Genomic DNA, 23619 nt, shown 5'->3' on the forward strand with positions numbered 1-23619 from the left:
TGATGAAAACTTTATTTCATCTACCCTGCTTTTTCGGGACACAAAAATAACCTTTCAAGAAGGTCTGAAGTTTGTTACTGGTCTCCGTATCTACCAAGCACTTTCAGGTCCAAACACTCTCTGGTGAACTGATAAGTAGCTTTTCTAGTTCTTAAATCCTGATTTATAGACAGCCTCTTTGTGAAGCCCGAATTGACTTGTCTCAAGTGGTCTTTCCGTGAAGTAATAGGAGGGTTGAAATGCAGATTTAATCACTGGAGTGTGTCTACACATACATGCTAGCTTGTAAACAAAACACAGAGGGGACAAGGTTAAGAGATGTAACCAGTGTATCTTTTTTTAGTGAGAAAACAGGGTCTGGGTGGTATCTTGCAGGTTTCAGGAGATGTCCAAATACGATCACAAGGTGAGAAAACAATGGACTGATATTGTGCATGTGGTACATAGACTAAAAGAAGGGATTTAAAACAGGTGTGTGTATTGCAGGCTCTGAAACCGTGACATCAGGAAGGAGTAATCGGGGCCATTGTCAGAGGTAGTCATTAACCTCTGCGCTGTTCTCAGACTATGTTCATCTTTGAATGAACAGTGAGTGGACTTCCTGTACTGCATACAGATGTACACAACTCCGGCCTCATGTGTTTCCTTAGAAGTCCCTTTCAGGACTGTGGCGAAGATCTAGTTACAGTAAAAATGATTATAAGTTTCATAAACTGAATGTGGCCCTAGTGTACCATAGCCGGGACAGAGAAAACCCCAGTGTGCTCCAGAACTCATGCATTTTCATGTACAGCTTGAAACCTGGGGCCTCCCGAGGAGGTTAAGAGCAGTGTTAGAGATTAAAATTACAGGCTGGCAAAACAAAGGTTTCGCCAAGATACAGGGCTAGGAAACAAAAACCTGCTTTGCTACAAGGTGGTGTTTTTGTGCATCTGTCTGGAACTGATGTGGTGGTCCAGTACGTCTCTACTGCTTCATGCCTGTGGTTCAGGGCTTCACCGTGGTTCAGGGCTCCCACGGTGCCTGTGCACGCGGGCAGGCGGTGAGGCAACAGGACTTGCCTCTGAGTTACGCCACTTAAGTGACAAAATGTTCAACTCTGTTGCCAGGCTTTGTCAAGCGTGCCACAGCAGTTTGTCAGACAGCGATGAGTAATTTCTTGTGTGTTAATGGACTTTACTTAGCAAGGAGGGAAGGAGATAATCGTGACGGCCTGTGTGTTACTGGAAGTGCAGAAGCGCAGATAGGCAACAGCTCACATGCTTAACATTACTACAGGTACCATTCAGCAAGAGTAGGCAGATTTGAGGCACCGGCAATGCTTGTGATTTCCGTCACTGGTGGTGTCAGCTGCTGCTCACTTACTTTTATGTATGATGGGCATGCTCAGTTCACTGTAGTAGAACCTACCGTTGAAAGGAGTTGGGCTGAGGCACACAGCATCCTTGTGACCTTGTGTTCACGTGGATCTGAGGAAGCTCCAGTTCTGTTCCTGGCTGCATCGCTGGCCTGGCAGGAGAGGGTGGACAAAGCATTTCATGTTTTGGTACACCTATTCCTTTTGTGTAAACACAGTTGATTTGAGGAAGTGCTTTACGAACCAGCAGTGAAAAATGTTCCTTGGAGTTTAGATAGCGGAATTAGTCTAGTTGGCGTACAGTGTATGTCACAGTGTGTTTTCAAGATAAATTCAAGTGTGTAAATTCAAGTATCACTTAGATCCAAATCCAAAAACACCAGCAGGTGTTCAAAGTGCTACAAAAGTGCACGGCCGGGATGTCTGCTCTTTTGGCTCAGTGGGGCTCCTCTCAGAGCAGTAGCAGTTCCTCTCAGGCATAGCTTCAGTGGAAGTAGTGAAGAGTGGCTCTTCAGCCAGCGTTAAGGGCAATCCCCCAGAGCCTGTGGTGGAGACAGGGGTTTCATACCTGCTCCAGAGATCGCTGTTGCTCATGAAATCACGAGCAGTTTTGGAAAAAGTTCTCTCTTCATGCAGGAGCTTACAGTACTGCATGTCCTTGTAATCCTCACTTGCCAGTCATTTACACAGGGAATTTAGGTGACCAACTCAGGTTGTTGAATCCCAGTTCTGAAGGCTTAGCACTAAACATCATCATTATAACAGAAGTCCCTTTTGAGATTTGAGTCAAACTCCTACAGTAAATGCTTTCCTTTTGTAAACAATCCCTCACCAAACCCTTAGGAGACTAATTAACATATTTCCTTGACTAAAGGCTTGATTTGCCCTCTGTAATTGGAGTCTCTGAAAAGTAGGGGGTGTAGAGTTAAGTTTACACACCGATTTACTTTCGCCATCCTTTAGTGGTGTCGCAGTATGGCACAACATGCACTCACCGAGGCTGTGGCTACCCTGGCAGCAGAGCAGGCAGACAGCTTGTTGCCAGCCAAGGGAGCTGGTCCTGCTTTCTCCTTCAAACTGTCCTTCTGTTTTGTCACTCACCTCCCCCTACCTGGGCGCTGGCTCTGACAGACATTGGACCCTCTGTAAATAGATTTAAGTAGCTCAGCAGAATGTTATTGTGGTCTTTTGTTTGTTTTATATTGGAGCAGAGTTCTGCTATTTTAGTGAGTTGTGGCTTGTGAAAGGTGAATTCCGGAGCCTGTGCAAGGGCTAGTGAGAGGAGGAGAGAGAAGGAAGATGGAAGAGGTGAGCAGGGTGTCTCTTCTCCCTGCTCCTTGCCATGCCCTCTCTGTTCCCTGTGCTGGCTCAGATGCTCATTCCACCTTCCTGAGAGCTAATTCGACCTGTTAATCCCATAGAGGACTAACACAGCAAAAAAGCAATGAGACAAGTACCAGTGCCTGCCCAAGGGAAGGAGCAGGCTAGGAACGTGACAAGGGAGGATGATGTGGAGCATGACAGCCCTGTAGTAAGCTGCTAGGTTCACTCTGCCACATTGTGGAAGCACACCTTTCCTCAACCACCTCAGGCAGCGCATGTCGCTCAGAGAACAGAGGCCGAAATACTAAACTCAACAGTGATGGTTAGTGTGTTGTAAAGTGAAGTGGAAGTTGAATTAGGAAGTTGTTGATATCCTTTTGAACTGCCAGCACCGAGCCTGTGCCACCAGGCTGCTCCATGCTTGCTGTAATTCATAAACTGTGTCCCACCATGTGAAGCCCATTGTTCAAAGAATACATACAATGTTTTGCTTTCACTAATCTGTCATGTTCCTGTTCCTCATTGACAATCTCATAGCAAGAAGCTCCTGTTGCATTTATGCAGTCATTATGGAATTAGTATTGATGTGGGGCTTTTTGTGTCTCCCAGATAACTCCTCTGAATCTTTCCTGTTGATGGCAAATTTGTGTCAGTTTGGGTGTAGGTTTGTCTCACCATCTTCCCAACTTCACTGAGGTACTCAAGCTAATTCTTCCCCCTGCCCTTAATACATCTAAAACAGTGAATACTTCAGTAGTGAACTGACTTTTGTCAAACTGATGCTGTTGTTATCCACGTGATTGGTGCCTGCTGCAGATATCAGAAATATGCTGAGCTGAATACTGTGGTGATGAGAAGCAGATTAGTGAGTCAATCTGTTGTCCTTGTTTCAAAGATTGTACCGTTTACGAAGGAGAGGTGGCAAGTCTGAGGCAGTGACACTTGCACTGGCTGGCAAAGTGCAGGTGTTGAGATGATGTGAAGTATCTGAGAGAATTGTGGCATTTCCAGAGTAGGATAAACAAAAATGTAATAGTTTTATCTGGCAGGAGAGTTAAAGAAGTTGAGAATGGAAAAAGCTCTCCTGATTTTATCTAAACTAGATCATGAGAAACTGTATGAGAGTTTTCTTTGGTATAAAGAATCCCAATGAGACTAGGAAAGTCTGTTCTCAATTCTTAATTACAGTCCAGTGTAACTTCTTGAGTCAAGAAGTCCAAGGGTATTACTGGTGGACAGCACTTTAAAATCTCTTTTGGTGGTGAACAGAGATTTCGAGTATGCTGTGCTGGCACCAGTGCTGAAGGCGTGTACAAATAGAGGATAGGAGCAGACTGAGTAGAATTTATAGAAGGCTGGGCTAATGTTTAAAGGGTAAAAAGCAACAGCTTGGTAGGAAGTCATATGAAGACAGCATCCTGCAAGGACAAAATGGAGTGAAAGCTCAGTGGAGAACAACGGTAGACATTATGAACAGGTGTTAAAGCTAAGGTTATGACTCTAATATGCAGTCGAATGCGAGATGGAAGACAATGCACTTGTGTGCAAGGAGTAGGATCTTGTATTTATGGAGTATCCACCAGGTTCCCCTTTCTCTTTACACTCCCATCTGGAAATTCTTTGAAAGTAGTTAAGTAGTAACAGGTTTTTCAAACACTTGTGGTAGACTTGAAGTGGACACCAAGCAAAGAGTGACCAAAAAACTGAGCTATGTGTTTTGATGGTATGCTTGAACAAGAAATCAGAGGGAAAAGGTCAGTCGTATACAGAGCGAGAAGTATGTGTAAGGTCCTTGTACTTAAGAATAACTATGACATTTTAATGTTGTGCTGTTAAGGCAAATGCAGCTGTATACATTGCCAGCTGTTGTTTTTCTTCAAGGCAAGATGTTAAAAAACCTCTAGTTTTGTTTCAGGTTGTATTGTAAATCTGAGTTGTGCCATGGAAACCAAAGGCTTACCCAGCTGATGGTCAGTTTTATTGTAAAAGTTACCAACTGTGAATGAAAATAATATGTGAATATTATAACTAATATAATAACTGTGAATATGCTTTAAAAAAACTCAACAAGCAAAAGCCAAAGCACGTTGTCAAAGCTTATGGGGTTAAACTAGTACAGAGAAATCAGAGGAGTGATCAGAGCAATTAGAGACTGGAACCGCAGTTTGAGAGGTCAGTGAGAGGTCCCTGCTGTAAAACATTCGAAAAAGATTAGATACTACAGGGGGAGAGATAGTTGAACCTGTCCTATGTTGAGGGCTTTCCTTAATGATGTGTTGGGGGCCTCTCAACTCCTAAGATAACAAGGAGAATAAACCACAATCTGTCCTCTTATCTTTGCGTACGCTAAGACTGAAGAGCTTCAGGCTAGCAGTCATCTAATTAAAACTAATATGCTGATATTTCCTGTGTTTTCTAGTCTTCATTGGTTTCAGAAGAGAGGAAATTCCAAAATTTCAGAAAACTTTGATTCACTCTTTTCAGCAGATGAGGCGGCTGTCTCCTGGGTGCACGTTGAGGATAGCACATTAATCATACCTATATTTGCACTGTCACCAGCTGACTGCAAGCCAGTTTGGTTTCCTGGCAGTGCCAACATTGCATTTGTGTATGTATTTCTAATTCATGCCCTGTCACAGAGGTCAAGACACCTTTCCAGATGTCAAAACCTCAAACATCATGGGACTGCAACAGCAGTCTTGAACATCTGTGTACGCTGAGTCATTTTATTGTAGCAGTCAAGTGGCACTGTTAACCCAAAACAATTCTCTTGTCCTTGTAAATCTCATGACTTTTGTAGCTGTTATCACCAAAATAGCTGTGGTAAAATTTAACCTTAAGGACATGATTTGCTAAAACAGGGCAAACATCTCGGGTTTGAATTTGTGTGCTGTTATAGGAAGAAAAACTATCATAAAAAGAATTAACACTTCTATTTAATTTTTTTTTAATGAATTGGTGGGGGGGGAGGGAAGTTTGGGGTTTTTTTTCCTCTCTGCTTAATCTCCAGAATTGTACATGTAAGATGATAACAGCAAATCAACTTCAAAAATGTGGAGGTGGGGAGAGACTGTTACTTTATTACAGATTTCTGTTTGCTTCTAGATAAAGTAAACAGATTTGAGTATTGCATGTCTCAGGTTTTGATTCAAGATGGACTTACCATTCTTTCTATGGATCAGCGTGGCTGTTAGTTTGTGTGAATGAAATCAGTAGCGCCCATCCGCACATTTATTGCAAAACCTCTGAAATCCATGAATTTTGAAGTGTGGTGCTCATGAACCGAGTGGCCTTCAGACGCAATACAAGGTATCACTAGATGAGCAATGTTTTGCAGATGCAGTGTTACAAAATAAGCAAGAAGAATGTTTTTACTTTGTGATGAAGTAGAACTTATCTTGATTCCTTCCATCTGTAAATGTCACTGTGGGCTTTTTGCTTTACTTGGAAAAAGGTGTTGTGGGTGTGCTGTGTATCTCCTTGGTAAAAACTAGTTCTGTAATACGTGATCCTTGTCAATAAGGAGTGACTCTCTCTATTCATTTAGTCTGTGATTCGGTGGCAACTGCTAACAATTATTTTTAGCAACCTAAGAAATTATATCCGCATCATATGCGATTTTCCTAGGTATTGGTAGATTAATCTCTTGCTTTCTCTCCCAGGTTTCCATTTTGGATGCAAAAAGAAGTATGAACATTGGAATATTTCTCAAACAATTCAAAAAGTAAGATTTGATTTTTCCATGCAGCTAGTGCAAGCTATAGATGTGTGAAATTCTTTGTAGTTCTTTGTAGTTCTCATCAGATGTATTGCATATGTTGTGCTCTGTTCCACGTGGGGTTTTACAGTACTATACAGGTTTGTCACAAGTAACTATGTTTCATAATCTGTTTTCTGTTATGTTTAGTTTTGAGTGCCGTTGTGACTCAACACCAAACGTTTAGTTGCTGCTGCTGCTAACGGGTTGAAGTGGTTTTCAGGTATAGTTAAGGGAAGCCCTTGTATCTCACGTAAGCATGCATGAGAGCTGCTTTTCACTGGCTTCCTTTCTTCACAAAGAATTAATAGAAAGGAGTGAAGTGAGGATATTTTTTTTTTAAGAGCAAGCTGTTTCAGTGCTGTCTTTATTTACTGATCATGTTGCTCTACAGTAAAGGCATCACTGAAGGTGATGTTAGAACAGTGTTGCTGTGGACACTGATACATAACCTCATTATAATTCCTTTAAGTAGCCCAGGCATGGCTTTTTCAATTCATGTAACTATTCACCCTGCAAGTGTTAGAAATGTGTATGCTCAATTGTTTTTTCAAGGTCTGCTGAATCCATCATTGAAGATATCTATCATGGAAGAAGTGAGCCCTATGGTTCTGAACTGCTGCATGAATTTCTTAAATTATTACCAGAAGCAGAGGAGGTAAATAATGGCTTTACATGGAACTTATTTTTTTGTAGAGTTCTACTGCCTGGGATTCCTTCATGAAGATCCATAAAAGAGCAATCCCAAAACCTTCTTGAGGCCAGGGGATAGGAAACCACCGAGTGCAAAAGTTTAATCTTCATTTGACATTTGGTATTGAGGTTGCAGTGTAGTCATTCCCTTCACATCCAAGTATTTTAGTTTCTCTGATGTCCCTTATGATGTCTGTTTTGTCCCATAAACATTTTAGCAAGTCCTGGAACCCTCCTTTGTGCAAATAACTCTGCTGTGGGGCATCAGAAGATTCAAAGCGCATCATAACGCAGACAAATTAACGTTTCACTTCTTTGGTGCCTGCCTCATGCTTTCCCATTGCAGTGCCTGCAAGTTGAAAATTGGTAGCCCTATGCTACTGCCTCCTCCCCCTTATGGTTTGCTGCCTGCTTGGTGCACCTGGGATCTGCCTGTTCCTGGGCCCAGGTCACTGGGTTCCAACAGGGCAGTAAGGCTTCTTCGGTGTGCGAATTTGGTAACGTGATTTAATGCTCCAAAGGAGACCTGTTAGAAGGCACAGAATTACCAACAGCACCTTCTGCAACGTCCCTGTGCGCACCGTGTGACCAACGTGCAAGTGCTGCTTTCTCCCCTCCCAGTCCCAACCTTCAAGTCCACTGACAGATTAAGGAGGTGAAGCTTCATGGACTGACAAGGGAGCCCTGCTTAATGATGCACAGTTCCTTGTCTGCTCATGTATTTGCACTGACCCCTTTGTATGTACTTGAGAGAAATGTATACCACAAACTTGCCAAAATTAGCATTACAACTGCTTGAGTGCTTCACATCAAGGTGATGGCTGACACCTGGGAAATTGCTAGTTAAAGTCCACATACAGATAGATCAACCTCAACTCACATGCTTTACCACTCCAAGGTCATATTGTTAAAGCATTCTGTTTCCTCTGTGCTGCAGCAAATCTCGGATCTAGTCAACAGCAAAACATGTTATATTATTTTGCTGTCAAATATATAACCCTAAACTGTGCTGCTTTTGCAGGGAATCTTGTAAGAACTGTGTTATTATGTTCAATTAATACATTTTTTAGAGTTGGGGGATGTCAACAAGTTGAAATGTAATTAATTAATCTGAGAAAAAGAAAAGTGGTGACAGTAGGTTTGGGAGCTCAAAACTACTCCGCCCTCCCTCTTTGATTTCAGAATATATTCCTGTATTTAAACAGGACTTTCCTCCTTCCTCTGAAAAAGTCAGAGAGAGAAGAACAGTGAAGGAATAACTTAAAGGAAAGTGATTGCTAGTTAACTGTGTCTGTGCAGCAAATTGGAGTCTTTTCTTCTTTCTGGTTTAGATCTTGGTCGGTATTTTACAAGTAGAAAATTTTTCAAGTAGCATACTCCTGTGTGATGTAAATGTTGTAATTCAGCTAGAATTGTAATGTAAGTTGTTGAATTTTATCAGAATTTTGTCTGCAGTTCTCAGCTAGATGCTTTAGATATCCAGTAAGTGCTGCTAAGAGTGAAAAGGTGTATTTATTTCATAGTACATGATTTGACAACAGGCCTGCTCCTCAAGATCGTGGGGCCAGAGCACTTATGGAAGTACTTTTAAAGAGGCATTTGAGAAATTGATAGAATAGATTTTATGGTGCAGAGCAATATTAGAAATTAAGGGGCATTAGATGTTAGATTGTTGCTGTTCCCAAGGGAAGGCTGAGAAAAGGCTTGTTCCCAGCATGCAGGTATTTGTATATATTTAATTAATTCTATGCTTCAGAGGTCTCATCGCTCACCATCAAGAAAATGAAAGACCCCCATTTCCCTTTGTTATTCTCCCCGTAAATGTTTAACTTCTTGGGGGTTTTCGCCTTGAGAGAGAGGTTTTTGCCTGGAGGGGCAGGACAGGGAGAAGATCCTGAGAGTGAGGGACTGATGCTTCTGCTGGTATGGAAAAATGTTTTCAGTGCCTTCATGTCTTCGTGCTTCAAATGTTCAAAGAATAAGTGGGTCCAGTAACTCATTTACTGCTGTGGCTTCTAAAATTTTAACGTCGACAGTTAAAAGATTCATTCTATTTAAAGCTTTATTCATCTTTCTCAGCACTTTTTTCCCCTAAATGTATGTTTGTTGTTCTTATATGTCCCCTTGTTTTTTTAGTGTATTATCTGCCTCTTAATCTGGATACCAGTCTCCTGGAATAGTGCTTTACTTTTAGTTTGCTAAAGGGAAGCCATCAGAACTATACAGTCCCTCTCCACGCACAAATAATCCAAAACCACTAGAGATACCAGATGAAGTGCCGTTATTTGTTCTGCTGGTCCCTATTCTGTTTAATAGTCCCCAATTTCTTTTTGATCTAGTTGTCCTATCACACAGGATAGCTTTGGCCAGGTGTCATCACACGGGCCTGACCCTGCAGAATGTTGCACCCATCCTCAGCAAGGGTTCCCTGGGATTACCCTGAGACACTTCCCATTCTCCTCATTGTTGAAGGGGTTGAATTAATGTAAGCAGAAACTTAGGCGGTCAGATTCTAAAAGGTTAGTTGTTATGCAGTTACCAGCACTAACTGTTTTGGTGTAACTGTGGATGGGCTTCTGCAGTTCCTGTTTGCATACTGTTATTTTTAACAGCTCAGGTATTTACAGTCACATTTCCCAGTAGCACAGTTGTCTTGCAGGTTGGAATGACAGCCAAGTATCCCCTGCCAGGTATGTGCTCCACCCCAATAACTGTGTTTGGAGATGTCTTCTACTTTTTATTGTAGCATAAATTCTGTAAAAGTGAAAGGAGGGAGAGAGGACCACCATTCCTGATCACAGCTGTAGAAAGGACAACTCTAGATCGTCATGTTTTCTCTTTTTTACCAACAACCTTCACACTTTATCTAGTGTGAATAAACACTGGCTTTACACTCAATCATATCTTATCTAGAAGTGTAGTGATATATAGTCACATTACCTGAATGTTTCCCTGGTCCCCAGTTAGACTTATGTGACATATTTTACATCATATTATCTCAGGCACCTGATGGATGTTCCAGGGTCTTTGAGATGGAACAGCTTTTTGATAATGGGGGCTATGTTCTCAGGCTCACAAATACATTTAGCATGTGTTGTCTTCAAAATTATTCTTCTTTCTGAAGTACTGTAATGTGGCAGCTTTGTTAACATGCAGAAATAGGCATCAGTACTAGTAATTTTATACCTGTTTTCTATGAAAAATCCCAACACCTATGAAAGCTGTTGGGATTTTTGTGTCTAAACGGCAAATACTGGCTCTTTGCTGATGTTCCTGTCAAACTGAGTAAGACTGTTATTGAAATATTGGCAGTGCTGCGAAGTCTTTTGTTAAAGTGAAAATGTTTGGGTATTTTCAAATGTTTAATTTGGAAAAACTTGGCAAGTTCATGAAGTTGGTAGACCTGGAGTTTGCTGGAAGGTTCCACTCAGTGTTTTGTTCAGGGCTGTGGGTGTGGCAAAAGCCACATACAGTGGTTAAAAAAAAAAAAAAAAAGACCAAGAAAAGGTATAAAAATTCTTAACACACGAACAAGATAAGATCATTGACTTTGTGTAAGACTTGTTAGAAGTCCTGCTCTTTGCAGCTTACTGTGGTTAGCAGTTTTGCAAGAGGAAGTAACGCCTGTTTGGAATCTCCTGTGCTTCATCCCTTTTGCAGCTCTGTGTTTTTTTCAGGGAGGCTTTGATTTGACGGAAGCAATGGCCTTCTGTGCTATATCACATCTAATATTCTGTGCTATATCACATCTAAAAAGATTCCGAGCTGTTTCTTAACAATATCTTGTTAAAATGGCTGACAGCTGTCCTTTACTGGCATCCTGACCAAAGCAGAAGTGAAGCTTTTAGCTGCTTTTACATGCATATCACTGCACTCTTCAGCAGGCCTGGACTGGTAAAAGTTCAGAGCGTCCAGTGTTTAACGAGCTAGAATAGCCAGAATTTGCACTTTAAATATAGACAGAAGAGAGCATATCGTGCTGCTAATCAGCTCACCCCACACTTGCACACCCAGGTTATCAACACAGTGTCTTTAACTTCCTTTATATTCAAGCCTGTCCTTTGCTCATATACTGTTTTAAAACCTTAGTCACCTGTCACCTGCTTTACTGGAATTGTTTCTGTCTGTCAGCTCTACTCTTTTCAAACCATATTTGTGTAGTTAACTGCCCCCTCCTTTCCTCAGCCAGTGCTGTATGTGGCTGACCATCCTTTCTAGCTTTTATCTCCCGATTCCTTTTTCACCCCTTATGGTCGCTGCAGGTTTCTCTCCTTTTCTTTTTATCATTTCCAGTAGAGGTTTGCCACTGCGTGCCCATGGTGCCTTCCCACCTCATACATCCGCTGCTTTCCCACATGCTCTTGTAGTTGGATTCCATTGTGATGCCTTTTGGGGCTTTGGTATTTTTTAACTGTTTCAACGTGGGGGATATTTCACTTACTTGATTGAATGTGAGGAAATCTTAGCTACAAGCGTATATGAGGATGAGTGGTGTACTGATCTAAACTCTTCTTCAAGGATCCTGCACAGGAGTCCAATATACCTGGTTATGCCATAAAGTAGTAAAATCCCACTAATAGGAAGTAGGTGCTCCTGGTAGCTCAAAAATGACTGAAGACTTGAGTGACAGGGATGCAGTAGCTTTTTGCTCTGAGGAGTAATGAGATACTTGAAACAGTCCTATCTACTGCAATTGTTCACAAATCAAATCAAAGATCAGGCTTCCTCTGTTTCATAACTGTTTTTTAAAAGAAGGGAATTACATGTGTGAGAACCTTCTGTATCTGAAACCTGATTTAGTGTGCATGGGCATGCATGGAGAGTGCAAATGCATATTCCATATACAAATATAATGAAAAACAAAATTGGTAGCTCTGAACCCAGTTTGAGTAATATAGAACTGGGCATACCATGTAATTATGCTCTCTTGCATGTATACAGTGCTGTATCTTGGTATGTGGCTGCACACTGTGGAAAAGATCTTGTTGTGCTTGAAGAGAGGAGGTCGAGGCCAGAAGTGATAGAGTTATTCATTGTGATTTTCAAATAAACTACTTTTTTTTTAGCTCTTCTGTGTTCCCAATCTGGTTATAAACCTACTTACTATATCTGTTAACATGGTTAGTAGTGAACGTTGCCAATCCCCATGGTTTCTCTGCTGTTCCTGGCTGTATTTGGTATTTGAATTTGACCCTCATTTCTAGGAGCCATCAGAGAAGCTCAGTTTTCTTAGGGAAAACTTGGACAATGTGGCTGCAGAGAGAAGAGGCCAATCACCTGGGCTGTTGAGTACCTTCCCTTGGAATGTGTAGGGGCTGCCATCCAGAATGTGTTTCAGTAATTTTTAGCTTTGGGGTTCAGAAGCTGTCCTTATAGTTTGCAGGTAGCATCAGTTAAGTCAAATAGCGCTCTCCTTTTTTTCCTGCTTCATGGTGAGGTAACTCGTCTTTTTCGATTATGAAACATGTAATAAAAAGGTAGCACAAAATAAATTGTTTTCCTAACTTTACCTTAGCTATTCCCTGGCTATTTACTGTTTTAAGGCCAAGCTAACAGAGCATTTAGTCTCCTGTGTCAAAAACTTAAAAATATATGGAGAACCAGGCTATGCAGTGCTGAATTCCAGGATGAAAAGGACCTCACAACTCTTCTCTCTCTGTCCTCTGTTTGTGGAATGGTTTGCTATCCTCCAACTTGCTTGGGTTTGGGGCTTGTCAAGTGAGCTGCTTTGCTGTTTCTTATAAAGGTAGTCATGGACCTCTGAGGCAAAGACAGTGGGGCATAAGGTGGCTGATGTGGGCTGGAAGAATGGTAAGCAGGTGGTGAGCACATTTTTGTTTTGAGGGGGATTATCCAGACTCCCTTTTGGACTGAGTCCTGCCCGAAGCTTTTTGCATTGTGACATTCACACCCCATCCCACCCATCAGAAAGCAGCCTCGTCAATGTCTTCTGTTGTGCACATACAGGAAAGTTGGTCCTCTGCATGGATTCTAGGGTTTAGTACTCCCTTGTACCACTCCGGGTATTTTTCCTAATATAATAGGATAGAAGAAAGAGGATTTCATCCAGTGTCTGTAAAATTAACATTCCACATAGATAACAGTGATTGCTACTTACTGTCAAAAGTATATTTGAAGATAGTACAGGTGGCATGAATAAGTTAATATTCCTGTGAGTATCTCGGTATCTCTTGTTGTTCACTTTCTGAGCATTTAAATCTTAAAATTGCATCTTCCTGTAATTGCCTGTGGTTTATATGATTTTGATTTTGGTGATTTGGGGTGGGTTTTTTTGGTCGACTGCTTTTCTTTTTTTTCTCCCTCTACCCCCACCCCAAATCTGAATGCCCATATCCTTTTCAGGCAAACTTTGATATTTGCAACATACTAAAATGAGGTTGGGGAATTTGTAATTTTTGTTGTTTAGGTTGCAGACCACTATTTTTTTGGAAGCTAGGTTAAAGAACACCTGCAAAGGCTAACTGAGATAGATGTTTCCCACCCCCCACTTTGTGATGTAGGAAAAAGTGTTTATTTTTGTTTCTTGCTTGTTTGACACCTTAGAAATATCAGGAATGTCAAGTCTGGTCTTTCCTGTTTTTTATTGGCAAACTTCTTGAATGACTCTGTAAATTGGGAGTTTTTTCATGCCTCAGAAAAAAGGGTATGCTGTTTATCTTCAGAAGGAGCTTTTGTCTGAGTGTCCTGAGTTTGATGGGGGTGGATGGGGATGTTGGGAAATGGAGTTAGGTAGCCTGAATAAAAATTGCTCTTTGATTAGAATTCACTTTCTCAATCATAAGTTTTGGGGGGTTTTGTTTGTTTGTCTGTTTTATTTTGAAAAGGAAGGGTTTTTTTATTCTGGGTTTAGTTTGCAGGTTTTGTTTTCCTTTTTTAACATTCTCTCAACATTTTTGATTTTTTATGATGTGGAAAAAGAATGGGAATAAAGCAGAGCAAAGCTGTTAAAAGAATCCTTTTTTTTCCTGCTAGTCCAGAATTTATTTAAAATTTAGCACAGTGTATGTTGTCTTCCATTACAACAAGTCACTTATTTTTTTACTATGAAAGCGGAAGAATAACTTAGGTGAGCCTGATGCTCAGTTTGGAGCCTGATGCTTTAAAAAGCCTGTGGATATCTTGCTAAATCATGGCAACTCGATAGCTCTTGATGTCCTGATCTAGTGTGCCTTTCTCCGGGATAGCTTAATATGCTCTCTGGAACCAAAGACCATCAGGGTAAACATGGCTGTGAATGGGTTTTAAGTGAAAGTTTGTAAAAAGGAAGGATGATGGGCTGGTGTGGAAACATACAACTGATCGTGGGTGTGAACTTGTTGGTTGAATGAAGAAATAGTGTAATTGAGCTCTGCTTTTGGACACCGTTTCGTGGTTGTGAATGGGTTTTAAGTGAAAGTTTGTAAAAAGGAAGGATGATGGGCTGGTGTGGAAACATACAACTGATCGTGGGTGTGAACTTGTTGGTTGAATGAAGAAATAGTGTAATTGAGCTCTGCTTTTGGACACCGTTAGTTATGCTTAAACATATGTGTATGTATTTTCCAGTTCTTTTATATAAACAAATAGTAATTATGTGGGCAGATCACTCCAGATCATGCAAATATATGGATTTTGGTGGAGCTGGGAAGGAAGATTGACAAAATTAATGCAGTGATATTTCCTTTTCGTATAAATGTTGTTCTTAAAGTACCAACAACAGGTAACTTAAAATGCAAGATAGAATTTATCTTTAAAATATTTCATATGAATGCAGAAAAAAACAGCAACAAACTCAAGAGCACAAGGTTTACCCCTTAAGAGAGTTTTAGAAGAAATGGTTGAAGCAAGTATCTGGAAAAAAACCCAGAACTTAAACATTAGCTGCATTGTGCCAGAGAGATCCGGGCAGCCCTGTGCTGGCAGTGCCAAACACAGTTAACTTTAAGCTATGCCCAAGTGTGTATCACAGTTGTTGAAGAGCCAAGGATGATTTTTCAGATCATCACTTAAGCAGCTATTTCCTGGGCAAACAGCTAGAGAACAGTAAATGGACCAGTTGGAAAGAAAAGAGCCAGTTCTGGGGAAACCAGAACAGCGGTGTGCTAAACGTAGTGATGAGAGCAGTCATTGATCAGAAATCACTGATCAGAACCACCAATCAGAATGATGTTACCATTTTTTTTTCCTGCTGGACTGTGTAGCTATGTTTTGGGAAGAAGAGTGATGTTACTGGTTTTATTTTTTTGTGGTAGGGGTGGGTGCAAATTACAGGAGCTTGGCCAGAGAAGCCATTCAGTCACTGAGTGGACTCTAATGCCTCCTGTTAAATTTACAGCTTTTCAAGGTGTTTTCCTTCCAAAGGCAAGTTAATCTTGATCTTTGATAAAATTATTTGCTGGTGTCTTTTTCTCTTTTGTAGGTAAAGAAATTAAAAGCCTTCGATGGAGATGTATCAAAACTGTCTCAAGCCGATTCCTTCATGTATTTACTAATCCAGGTGCCAAAGTAAGGAGATACTAGATTTATTCAGTTCACGTTAAAGGTTCTCTTTTGGCTGTCAGTGCTAAACCTACTTGTTTGTGTGCTCCAGCTATGCTCTTAGGATTGAAGCCATGGTGTTAGAGAGGGAGTTCTTACCCTCCTGTGCTTCTCTTCAGGATGACATGAAAATTATAAGACGGGCTACAAAAGGTAATTAAGCATGTTGGGACATGCATAATACTCTTGTTTTCGTTAGCATGTTAATTAGTCTGCATTATGAAGACTAGAGCTTGAATTTCAGGTACCTTAGCTATTAAAAGGAAGCTAACTCCCCTCTGACAAACGCCATCAAGGTGTGCCTGGCAAATCTTTGCTTCCAAAATCAAAAATCTGGACACTTTGGACGCACTAGCAGTGAGTTCATGACCAAAATCTACAAGCAGTGTATCTGAAATTGAGAGCAGCAAAGGTGTGCATGGCCAAGTAAGGGTAAATCGTCTTTGAAGTACAGTTTGCTCATTCATGCATCTCTGTTTCTCTGATTGAATGTGATTATTACACCTTTCTGCTCGCTCTTTCAGACATACATAGAGAAAAACACTCTATGTTTCCAAATTTCTCTGTTTGCTCTTGCCTTTTGAGGTGGCATTATTGATGGACTAAAATCTTTAATACTATTGCTATTCTTTTGTTTTCTGGTTTTGTTCTCTATGTTTGTTTCTCTTTTGTTCTCTACATTTCACAAGGTTTGTAATGCTGCAGCTGGTTGTTCATAAGGTAATCTGGTGTTGTGTCTTCTGCTCTGCAGGAAAACAGTTATATTCCTGGTTTTGGTTAAATAGTAATGCTGACCTTTTCAAATGCCTTGAGTGCCTATTTTTCCTATTTCTCAAGATGAAATTCTCATTTCATGATGGCAAACTTCTTGACAGGCTACTAGAGCATTATTTAGACTGCTTCTAGTGGTATAAAAGGCAAGTAGTAAAAATATTCAACCATGAGAGAAAGGAACGGGAGAAAAGCCTGGTGTGTTTTTCCCACCACTGGGGATTGAACTAGTCCTTCCTGGCACAGAAAAATGTGCTTTAGTTTCAGCTGAGGTTTGAGTTTGGCCTTTTATTGAGATATCTTTAAAATCATTGTTCTTTGTGTTTTGAGCAATAAGACATATGTGAGGAAATATGTTATGTATAAAAGGAGCCACACCTTACTGTCCTTCATGTCCTTCAGCCAGGACATCCATCTGTGAACTCATGAATTCATTGGCTGCAGAGGAGATGCTTTGGTCCGCAGCTCCTGCATCAGGCCAGCCATGCAAATCAGACTGACTGAGCTTCCCTGGTTTTAGTCCAGTTGTCCTGAGCTCTTTGCCATTTGGTCTTTTCACTGCAGGGTTTGCTGATAGCTTGAAGTTTTTTAGGAATTGTATCTGCTTTTCTATTTCTGTCTTCTATGTTTCCTTGTGATTAAGCTGAGAGAATATTTACTTATATTCTGATGCTGATTATCACTAATGGTTGCAATGGTCTGTGTGGCCTGATGGATTCTCACCTAGCCTGCAAGTGGATATAACTCGCAGTGACGCTGAGCAGGCTCTTACTATGCAAAGTCTTGCCTTCTCCTCTTGGCCTTATGAAATCTGGTATTCTCTTTTGTATTCTCTCCTCTTTCTTCCTCATTGCCTCCTCACCTATAGCTTGTTAGATCAAAGGTTGTTTAATTAGTTCAGTGTTTTTAGGCTGCTGATACTGAATGCCAAAGATTCAAGGGCTGTCTGCTTCCGAAATGATAGTGTATTGTGTTGAACAGTTAAATGCAAGGTAAATTATAGAATGTGAACTTTGAAGCAAAATAGTTTTTAAAAGTATTTACACTGCAATCAAAAATATTCCACCTTTTATTATGTTCATCAGTGTAAAATTTACTACTTTGCATTAAAACCAGCTCATGTTATTTTTCTTGCCATATGGGCACTTGCAAATTTGGAGTTACTCGTTTCACTGTGCTGCTTGTGTAATGCTAATTTATTAACTCTTAACAGTTCTGAATTTCTTATTCTTACTTCTAAGGCAATCTCTCTGGTGACTTTTAAGCACATGTATTGTTCTGGTTTTGTATGTGGCTGGGTGAAAAGGTGCATGGATTCAGATAGAACGCTGCTGTGCATTTTGAAAAAAAAATATGTACAAAACAGGCTTCTGCGATGGAAAAGCTTTAAAAGGCAGTTTTATTTCATTTTACTCTGCATCACACTGAACATAACTTTGTGCTAAATCATCTTTGATGTAACTGAAGTAAATTAGTACTGCTCTGAGTTGGTGACCATACAGAAATAAAATGATGACTCACAGTGGGAGTGGGGTAAGCAAAGAAAATTTAAACATTGCCTGATATCTTTTCAGGCTCGATGGCCAAGTCTCCCCCAAAAAGAATAATTGTTGAAAAGCCCAGTCCCAGCAGATGGGAAGTGGATCCTGCGGGGTGCCAAACCCTTGCCTCACAGTGGAATTAATAGGTGGTGGTGATGATACTTAACCACCTGCATGAGACGCTTTGCACATTGCAGGATTAGGCCCCAAATGTTTTGTTAGCTGCTGGGGGTTGCCTTGGAAATACTACACTTGCTAAGCTAAAGTCAGAACGTATACTTCAGTTTTGTCAGCTGGGCTTCGGAATTTAAATTATATAGTACCATTTTTTCCCACGACCTTTTCAGTTTGTTGTAGTTTCCTGTAAAATGAAAAAAAAATTCCACCTTTAAAAGCTTGAGATGAAGAGGAGTTTGGTAACTGACTGTGTGTATTTCTAAACAAACAATTGTTAGACAGCAATTTTCTTGTTCCTTACAGAGTTAATGACTTGTGAGGAGCTGCATTCCATACTGCACTTGGTCCTTCAGGCTGGCAATATTATGAATGCGGTAAGTGACATCCAAACTGGAGATGGCTGATTGACCCAACTTCCTTGTTAGTATTGCAGCCCATTGATGTCACGCCTCAGCTGTTTGTTCATTTCTTTTTAGGGAGGTTATGCTGGCAATGCTGTTGGATTTAAACTGTCGTCACTGCTCAAGCTGGCAGACACCAAAGCGAACAAGCCTGGGATGAGTCTGCTGCATTTTGTTGCTCTGGTATAGAAAAACTGTTTTGCTGGTATAAGCAACTGTTACAAATGTAGAGCCATAGGTGATAGACAACAGAAGCTTTTTTACGGCTTTGATCCTAATCTTCACCTTTCTTCTCCTGCCACAAAATTCACCAGTTTACCTACGTCTGGTTGCCCCATCCAGAAACCCGTGGAAAACCTAAGTTTTTTACATTGTGTAAAAGCTTGCCTTCATCTAACTTCCTCGATACAGCTTTTCGTTTATTGTCCTGAATTCTTACAATGTGGAAGTGGCTTATTTTGATAAATATTCTTTCAATCTTCCTGTTGAATCTTTTGAGCAGTGGTTTTTTTGGAGAGGTTTTTTTTTTCTCCCTCAGTGACTGACATGTATAGTTAAAGCTGCTGCTGACATTTTTCAAGATACTTTTTCCTCCTTTCAAACTTCTTGACTTTAGAAGGGAGAGAATTTAAATGCTTCTATATGTGACTTTGGTTATCGGTGTTCAAACTGGCTTAACAGATTTCCAGTCAGCTAACAAGAGGGTATTAATTGATGTTTGTGCAGGAAACATCGTATCTGCTTGAACAATGGGCATCAGTAAGTTGTTCTTTCCCTGACATTACCTATTAATACGTGTGGCTTGTGTTCACTGGCAGAAGCAGCTGTTATTGTACACTGCAAAATGGAAGCTGTTGTTTAAAGTTTCCAGTTCTGATCCCTGCCTTTCGTTAAGGGATGTCCTCCACTCAATTGTGTAAGGATAGAACGGGAAGAAAAACAGAGCGGGAGAGAAACCCTTAAGTGCCCTCCCAGAGGCTTTAGAACTGCTGGACTTAGGGACTCTGGCCTGGCGGTGGAATGTTAATGGATTGTGTGTGTTTTGGGTTTGTTCTGTTTGTTTCAGGAAGCCCAAAAGAAAGATGCTGCTCTTCTCAACTTTTCAGAAAAAATCAGGGATGTTCACGATGCCGCCAGGTAAGTCAAAAGAAAACTGAGAGCTTGTGGTTAGACCGTGACTTGGAATTTTCTATTTGTGAAGCAGTGAGGTATATTCAGAGAAGTCTTGGCACAAAACCTGAGATCTTTACAAATGTTCGCTATAGCTTTGAGGGCTTCATTTACATTTGGTAGCAGAAGTATGCCTGCAATGTGCCCTCAGCTATGAGGTTTTTTATGACATGATCTCCGTAGGTTTTTGGTAGTTCTCTCTGTCAAATACACATGCGTGTATGTTGCTTTTAAGGGACTGAACTAAAACAATGTTGCTGTTTTTCTCTAAGCCAATTTTCTTCTGTCTGTGAGCAGGCTTACAGTACTTTTCCAAATCTGGTTCCAGGTACAGTTACCAGCCCTGGCTTCTCTTAGATGCTTTTTGATATTTCATTTGCTTCTCCATTTCTGTCTTGGGTGGAAAATCTGAAGGTTTTGGGGTTCTGCATTGTTTCAATCTTACAGTCTCCAACTGCATAATTTTAAACCAAACCTGATTCGTACCTCGGTAACTGTACTTGCTTTTGTGAGACAGGGTGATCTAAAACCCAAAACTGGAGGCTAACAGTGCTGGAGTTCTGTTCCCAGTTTTGCTGCTTCCTTTTACTCTTGAGCTTTGGGAAATCTATATTTACATTCTTTTCCCAGTTGTAAAATGGATCCAATCTCTTAGATCTAATGCAGGGTTAACTAATGTCTGCAGAGGGCTCTGAAATCTTCTGAGGAAAGGAGTGGCCATGGAGTTAATAAAAAAATTTTTGAGGGACCACCTGTGTGGCTCTCTGCCATCCAACCCACACACCTTTTTGGCAGTCTGCCACATGGCCTGCTGGGGAATGTGGCTTCCTTCCCTCATCATCCAAGTGCCTTGGTGAACAGCAGGGAAACAGGCAGAATCACAATTCTGGTGGTATTTTTTCCAACAACTTTGTTCTTTGATCACATTTGTCAATGCTGGAAATCTTCTGTTGCAACTCATGCTGAAATCTGTTCAGGGAATGCACTCTGTACTGGAAAATAGAACAAAATTAAATATGTGTCTCACCACTGGGCATGAGGAAGATCTCTATTAGAGACAACTGTTATGTACAAGTTGTTCATGAATCCTTCCAGTTAGAGTATGTTAAAACAACTACCATTATGTTCTTGAGTTTTTTATTGTCTTGCCGCCTTCTAGGCCATCCTCTTCTTCCTTTACAGTCAGAAAAATATAGCCTGAATGTTCTACTGCTTTTCTTATCTGCAAAAACACCCATGATCTTTCCAGAACAGGGAACTGACCTTTGAAGATGAAGTAAGCAGAGAAAAAACAGCACACATTATATTCTTTTGTGTGCTTACTGACAGATTTACACGTGCTGTCGCCATCCACTGACATGTGGACTTCAGTCAGCCTGCCACAGATTCTTCAGCTTTGCTGTTTCAAAGTCATGCTGCTTGTGGAATTACCTTAGTTAGGAACACGTTTACAGTAGTTAATTTTTATCATTTTGGAATAGGTAGTGTTTCAGTTCCTAGGCAAAGCTTAGTTCTCTTGTGAAGGAAATGCCTTAGATTTAGAAGCATTTACCTTCAAAGCGATTTGAGAAATTTGGATGGGAGCTCCTGTTGAAGGGAACGTGAGTCTGCCAGGATGACGCTTAGATTGCGTCACAGCTTTTTCCCATGCTCTTCAATTTCTGAGTTACCTCTCCACAGGAGCAGCTCTGTTGCTGGCATGTGGCGGAAGGATGAATTGCTATCGCCATTGGGTTGAGATGATGTAGGCTGCATTGCTGCGACTGCTTAGAAGAATGTAACATGCAATTTCATGATGCCAAATGCCACTGCCAAACTGGGTAGTCTTGGTTCACAATGCCTTGTGACCCCCTTTTTGTGCCAGCTGCTGCACCTGAACAGTCGTGTTATTAGCTGGACCTAGCAAATGATCCACCTGGAAGCAAATTGGTTTTTTCCTTTTCTTAGGTTAATTTTCAGTACACAGATACGGCAGGCCACCTAGAACATGAGGGCTAGCACAGGCACCAGGGAGAGAAAAGGAACACCTGGTCAGAGGCAGGGTGGCATTACCCTTTCTCATGGTAAGGTTGGGTAGGACTGACTGGAGTTAATTGTGAAACCACACCCCATGGGAATGTTTTCAGGTTGCAAATAAGAAGAAGTGTGCTTATCTCTCTAACTTTCAATGTCTACTCTGGAAAGATTTCCTGAACAGGCATGTCTTGTTTGATAGCCAGGTTGCACCTCATGTTAAATACCCATTTTTGAAGCATATTGTGGCTAACCTGTTGGCAACTCCTTCCCCCTCGATAAATGTTCTCTGTATATGCTATTTTTAGGTTATCCATTGATAATATAGAAGCAGAGCTCCACTCGCTGTCTTTCAAGGCAAGATCTGTTAAAGACAGCATTCGGCGAGACCCAAAACTCTTTCATCAGATGGAAAGCTTTCTCCAGGTTTGTAGGATATCCGCGTTAATATGTTACTGTCACAGGAATACGGGAGCATTCCTCCGCTGAATGTAATTGGTGTGGTCGCGTTAATAAACAGAAATGTTGTTTTAACGTCTGCCCTATCAGTCGTACAGAGGTGTTCGAGCTACATGCTGTTTGTCTAGTAAGAGTGTTGGAAGGACTGTGTTTTCACAGGGAGGGATATGGAGTGTACATTGCCCAATGCCTGTTAGGCAAGCTTGTTTAATGCCTGTGAAATGACCGATGAAGATCAGTAGTTAAAATATAAGAAAATTTGGATTGGTCACTGGTTTTGTACTTCCAGCTGCCCAAAATATAGTATCTGCATGCTTTGTTATCCTGGAGAATGTCAGTTTTAGCTGAGGCTGTGCTATGCATACGAATCCCGATTGCTGGGTGACTGCAGAGACAGTGCTCGAAGCTGGAACGTCAAGGGCCTGTTCTCTGTACGAATTTACCCTTAGCACAGAGCGTATTGTTCTGAGCTATACCCTTACTTCCACAAGGGTTCTCATTTTTTAGTACTGCAGTGACGTTATAGATGTGAATGTGTGTAGCAGTTAACACTGAAGTAGAGTTCTTGGTATTTTCTGAGTACATGGTGATGCCTGGAGAAAAACGTATTATACTTCAATTAAACGATTTTTCTGTTTCACACTACAGATAATTATAAAAGTAAGAAAGCAGGTGTTGATCTGGAACTTAACCTGCCCTGATTTTCAACTTGCAAATGTAGTTGCAAATAGTCCCTGCAGTTTTTCAGGAGATGAGAAGTTGATGAAAGGGACGGGTTAAGATTGAAATACCTGTCTTTGTTCACTCTAAATTGTTGGCTGTTATCCATTGAACCCAGTCTCTTTAATGTTATGTTCTAACATGTTTGGGGCATTTATTTATTTATTTATTTAATAGCTGGTTTTATGTAATGCTACAACCTTGTTTAAGCCACATTCCAAAAGAAATGTTGGGAAAAAAATAATTTTACAAATGCATACCTTACATAAACACTTCCGGTTTTTGTTTCTAAATTACAGGTGATAACCAAGCTGATCTAAAAGTCAGCTTTCATTATCTCATCCTCGTGAATAAATTGCTGAAATATGTGGGAGGAACTAATTTTCTATGTATGCTTCTTATTGCATGCCTTTTTTTTTTTTTTTTTATGACTAACAAGTAAGATTTGTTCCTACCCTACTAGTATCATTTGCCAAGTAACTTTCTGACAACAGGATTAGCTTAACTGGTTACCAGGTCTCCAGCTGCCTATTTCCACCCCCGTGCTGCAGTATCAAAAGTATTTAGGTGATGATCGTGAGTTAGACAGTGTCAGAGAATGGATTTGTCTGAAAATTAACTTTTCTCCCCAGTTTACTTTGACCCACCTGTGTTGTCAGATCTGGGATTGTGCAAGGATGGAAGTGAATGGCTGGTGAT

The 23619-nt window shown here is 40.8% G+C and overlaps 1 protein-coding gene across 1 annotated transcript in view; it reads left to right on the forward strand.

The window, feature by feature from the left end:
- FHDC1 (FH2 domain containing 1) overlaps window positions 1–23619 on the forward strand; it is a 30786-nt gene that overhangs the window by 1254 nt on the left and 5913 nt on the right. Inside the window, exons 3-10 of the mRNA XM_010138872.1 lie at window positions 6343–6404; window positions 6993–7095; window positions 15550–15635; window positions 15721–15821; window positions 18461–18531; window positions 18634–18741; window positions 19625–19695; window positions 22050–22167. Coding sequence (XP_010137174.1) covers window positions 6343–6404; window positions 6993–7095; window positions 15550–15635; window positions 15721–15821; window positions 18461–18531; window positions 18634–18741; window positions 19625–19695; window positions 22050–22167 — 720 coding nt within the window. The remainder of the gene's footprint in view (window positions 1–6342; window positions 6405–6992; window positions 7096–15549; window positions 15636–15720; window positions 15822–18460; window positions 18532–18633; window positions 18742–19624; window positions 19696–22049; window positions 22168–23619) is intronic.

Source organism: Buceros rhinoceros, unplaced genomic scaffold (genome assembly GCF_000710305.1).
Source record: "Buceros rhinoceros silvestris isolate BGI_N320 unplaced genomic scaffold, ASM71030v1 scaffold10366, whole genome shotgun sequence".
In the NCBI taxonomy this organism is placed as follows: Eukaryota; Metazoa; Chordata; class Aves; order Bucerotiformes; family Bucerotidae; genus Buceros; species Buceros rhinoceros.